This window comes from Anarrhichthys ocellatus, unplaced genomic scaffold (genome assembly GCF_004355925.1).
Source record: "Anarrhichthys ocellatus isolate YVR2014 unplaced genomic scaffold, GSC_Weel_1.0 scaffold62, whole genome shotgun sequence".
NCBI classification, from domain to species: Eukaryota; Metazoa; Chordata; class Actinopteri; order Perciformes; family Anarhichadidae; genus Anarrhichthys; species Anarrhichthys ocellatus.
This window is the reverse complement of record NW_022280092.1, coordinates 635,921-640,767: the sequence shown is the minus strand read 5'-3', so window position 1 is coordinate 640,767 and position 4,847 is coordinate 635,921. Positions and strand designations below refer to the sequence as shown.

General features: G+C 42.7%; 1 protein-coding gene across 5 annotated transcripts in view; it reads right to left on the bottom strand.

The window, feature by feature from the left end:
* arhgap17b (Rho GTPase activating protein 17b) overlaps positions 1–4,847 on the bottom strand; it is a 23,832-nt gene that overhangs the window by 9,776 nt on the left and 9,209 nt on the right. For all 5 annotated transcript variants that reach the window (XM_031872075.1, XM_031872079.1, XM_031872076.1 and 2 more), the window contains exons 3-4: positions 929–1,033; positions 337–413 (exon numbers count right to left, since the gene is read on the bottom strand). In XM_031872075.1, coding sequence (XP_031727935.1) covers positions 337–413; positions 929–1,033 — 182 coding nt within the window. The remainder of the gene's footprint in view (positions 1–336; positions 414–928; positions 1,034–4,847) is intronic.

The window sequence follows — 4,847 nt, the reverse complement described above, 5'->3', positions numbered from 1 at the left end:
ACACACACACACACACACACACACACACACACACACACACACACACAAAAATGTATACATATAGGCCTGTTATCACTTCTGTTCTCACAGGGAGAAAAATGTCAATGTTAAAGAAAACACGCGATGAAAGACACAGTTTTTGATTATAGGCTGTGTGCATTTTTCCGTAGATTGAGCGTTTTGAGACTTTCACAGTATTTATAAAGCACCTAGAACTGCTTTATGATCAAAAAAGACATGGAAATCTCACTTTCTACAACATGGGACGTTTAAATTCTGCTGAAACTGGTCTCTTAATGTAACAAAATCATAGTGTAATCAACTTTTGCATCTCACCCAATCAGACTCTCGTCTCCCAGCTGACTGCCCCCCTCCTGCATGGTCTGGGACAGCGTCGTCAGCGGCAACCTTTTCTGCAAACAGACCAGCAAACAAAGTTTAGTACAGCTAAATACCCAAACAATAACCCAATTATTAGCTGCAAGCATGTCAAAAGAAAAAAAAAAGTGATGTAAAAAATAAGACAAAGTAACATAAACCACTTTGCCAGTTGTATTGTGTGTGTGGCGGAGGTAGGTTTGTTATGCTGTGATAGGGAAGCTGGCTAGAGGCCAGTGCTGAATATTTTTCCCCTGAGTGTCTCTCATATCAATGTGTTGCATAAGATGTGTTCATAGCACAAGATAGCAGGGCCTTGCTAATACTGACAACAATGTCAGAGGGATCCACCCTTATTTCATTTCTGTATGAACAGTGATTCTTACAGCAAAATGGAAAAGCTTTACATAGAGATCCTGACTATGTAGCATGTTGCTAACATGCTGAGATGATAAGATGAGGTGACGGCAGGCCTGCTCAAAGTTGCTAGTATCTACAAAGTGCAGCTGCTGAATGAAAGAACAGTCACGAGACACCGAGTGCTTCTTACATGTCTCTTCTCTGTGTCTGTGCCCAGTTGACCCTGCAGACAGGACACCAGCCTCTTGTGCGTGTTGTGCGACATCAAACGCACCAACTCCAATCGCCGCTCGATCTGTGCGTGCACATAAGAAACAAAATGTTAGAATATCAGAACAAACAAAACAGGCACACATCCATCTTTAAACTATCCATTCTTGAGAAAGATTTTTGAAAGATGATGGGGGATGTCGATGCTGTTTTTTCTAGCTCTACTCTGCAGCGTGCAGTGTTACTACAGGCAGCACTGACATCCAGATGGAGGGAATCACGGCAGCTAAGTAGCACAGACTGATGGATTGTGGTCTTTACTGCGAAAGACCAGAGAGAGCTGTCTTGACATGCGAGGACTCCATGCAGAGATATTATCAGGGAAAACAGATAATCGTTCTGACTGCGGGCCTGATCTATTGGCTGTACTTCATGAGCAGTAAAGTAGAATGTTTCAAAAACTTGTGCATTACAATAGGAGTGGGCGAAACGTATAAAGTTCTTCATAAAACAATTAAGATCAAATAAGAATAAAGAGTCTGTTTACTGCTGAAAAACACTGTTTCCAAGGGATTGAAAATCAATCCCAAATTACTAAAGAATTCTGATGTCTTGAATTTTGTTGCAATGAAAAGGTTTCTTTTGGCATATAACTCTGTGATCCCAGATACCAGAGTGTCCTTGAATGTACCACATGTGAGAGTTTTCAGTTCCTGCTCGCAGCTTTAATACCATGTGATAATAACTTAACTCTGACAAGTCTCAAGTTTCAAGCAACTGCTGGTGAAGTTACTGAAATGAACTGAAGCCAGTGGCTGAATGGAAGGTTTAAATGGAAGGTTAATAACTACGGTATGCTATGGAAAATGGTCAGCAGTAATGTTGAGTGGACAAAATTCAGTGCGCTAAAGCATGCAAAACACTAGTGTCTTTAAGTATCCACTTCCTCTTCCTGTTTCAGTGTAAACATCCAGCTGTGTCACTACATCTGAGGCCCCTCATTTGCTGTCTGATCCCCATCTAATGCTCACTCTTTTTCCTTTACTTTTATCCTCGCTAATTTGCCGTTCTCTTTATGGCATGCGAGTCTCTCTCTCTTTCTCTCTCTCTCTCGCACACACTTTTCCTCCTACCTCTCCCTTTACTCTCTCCTCCCTCTTTCCTGCAGCTGTTGCTCCATGCCAGACCACAGCTGGATTTGGCTTCCTTGCCCTGATCCTATTGATTCGCTCACCATTCAGCTGATCCTCAGCTCTGATTAATGCATGGATGTCTGACTCTATCTGGTGCCAGATCGATTGGATCCAGACCTCCACCACTCGAAGCCAAGAGGGAAAGAAAGAGGCCTGACTGGATACAATGGCTGATCGCATCGTCTCTGCAGAGTTTTCCATGAATGTACACCAAAAGACCCTCAAGAGACACACACCGATGCCGAAAATATCATGTCTCCGATATTGAATTGCGGTCCGTTTTGCACCATTTACATTTAAATGGTCTCAAATAATTAATTGTCTGCGTCTTATACCTACTGTTACTCTTACAACCTTGTTTTAACATTTTGACAACAACAGTCTTTACTTTCAACTTGCCTCTTAACGTCTCATTCAGCCAGCTTTACTGAGCTCATAAGAAGAGATCTGGCCTCGGGGGAGAAACTCAATTTTGGAAGCAGACACACTCACTCACACTCATTCACACTCACTCACACTCACTCACACTCACTCACACTCACTCACACTCACTCACACTCACTCACACTCACTCACACTCACTCACACTCACTCACACTCACTCACTCACACACAAAATAAAAGCAGGAAAACTCCCAGATCATAGGCACAGACAAGCGCACACGATCCCCTTCCGGCTGCCTCTACAGTTTATGGAGCTGTCCAAAGGTTTACAGGACAGTTACTACCATCTTTTTTTGTCTTCATACAGCAATGAAAACAGTGAACAAAGCGAGCTGGCGACCTCTGACCTGCTACAGCAAAAAAATGTGGAACGTTTAGTGAGTCACAGAGGAACCGGGAGGGTGGATATAGTTTTGTTTTTGAGTTGCTTTGGTGGTCTGGATAGCTGGTGAACTGATGTGCTGGCTGACCTTGTTGGCAGGATGGCTAACTGTCTGGTTAGCTGATGACAGAGCAGAAACAGGATCCCTGAAGAGTCATGCTTGCTTAGAGGAATGGTTAAACTTTTTGGGAAATACACTCATTCTCCGTTGAGTCAGATGAGCGGATTGACACCACGCTCATGTCTGTCCGTTAAATATGAAGCTGCGGCCTGCAACTGGTTAGCTTAGCATAGCATAGCATAGCATAACAACTGGAAAAGGGGAAAACAGCTAGCCTGGCACAGTCTGAAGGTGACACAATCTGCCTTCCAGCTCCTAGATCAATAAATAGCACATTATATCTCATTTGCTTAATCTGTTTAAAAACCAAAATGTAAAAACAACAATTTGCCATTTTAGAGAGTTAACTGCGACCGGCCAAGAAATAGTCCAGCACATTACATTCTGTAAAATCGCAACTTTTCAATGTTACGCTTCGGTTTTTGTGCTGATTAAACAAGCAATATACAAGATGTTAAATAGTAAGCTCTGGAGGTGCTGGTTGACAGATTGTATCACCTTCGGGCAGAGCCAAGTTACCCGTTTCCCACCCCCCCCATTTCCAGTGTATTTCCCAAAATGACAAACTCGTCCTTTAACAGAACGAGCCGGTGTTCTCAATGACAACGAAAGCTGTAGTTGTCAGCTTAGCTCACTAGCTGGTTAGCTGACAGATACCTGCTGAACATATCAGATATGAATATAGCTCCAGTATCAACAGCCTATTGTGTATCCAAAGTTGTAATGAAATACTGAGCTATGGGACCAGTTCCAGCCGAACACTCTACTGTATGAGAGCCTCCTCAACTCTTCCACTGAGGCAGGACGCGTCCAAACATGACAAATGCCTGGGCCAATGCAAAGGACTATTGGAAAAAAATGAAAAAAGAAAAGACTACTACGAGACCTAGTAAATCATAGAGTCAAATTTCAAGTTGGACGGTTGAGAGGAGGGGGTGTGGGAATGTTTTGGAGAGTGGGAAAGAAAAAAAATGACTCTTTCTCTGCCCGTGTTTGGAAAGAGGGAAACATTTTCCCAGCTAGTGTGATTTAATTAAAATGCCGATACTGATTCACTGGTCTACGAATCAGTAAACCGCGAACTACACACTTTATCTGCATGATCGTAATCAGGTTGCAGACTCTGACTTGGAGCTCAAGTCGTTATGCCCGACGACATCCAAGCCACTTCCGACAATGCTGACACTTGGACACAGACACATTCCTCACAGAGAGCTGGAGCTGAAGGAATGTCTAACGCGGCACAAAGCTCCCGTCGTTCAGAACGAGGACCAAAGAAAGCATTCTCTGACAGGGTTGGGTCGGTTTGTGTTCTTGAGACAATGGTGTGTGTAATGTAATGTAATGTAATATATATAAAAAAAATTTAACTATTACCACTGTTAAAGCAAAAATACAAGTTGTCTTGATTACAGCAAAACAACAGTGTATATACTGTATCTGCTTATTAAATAGAGAAATAATCACTTTTCCCACCACCAAGCGTTTGTCTTGTTTGTTACTGTGTGCAAACCACATGAGGTTCATAGTTCACTGCATGTCATAAAACTTTGACTCTCATGATTGAATGAGACGCTTCAGACTTCACCTTCCACAAAAGCTCCTTTCTACTGTAAACATGCTCCGTCTTTTTCAGCCTCTTGTATTTCTTCAAAACTCTTTTCCTCGCAGTGATCTAACAGTTTCACATGCCAGAGTACTCCCATCCCCCAACACACACACACACACACACACACACACACACACACACACACACACA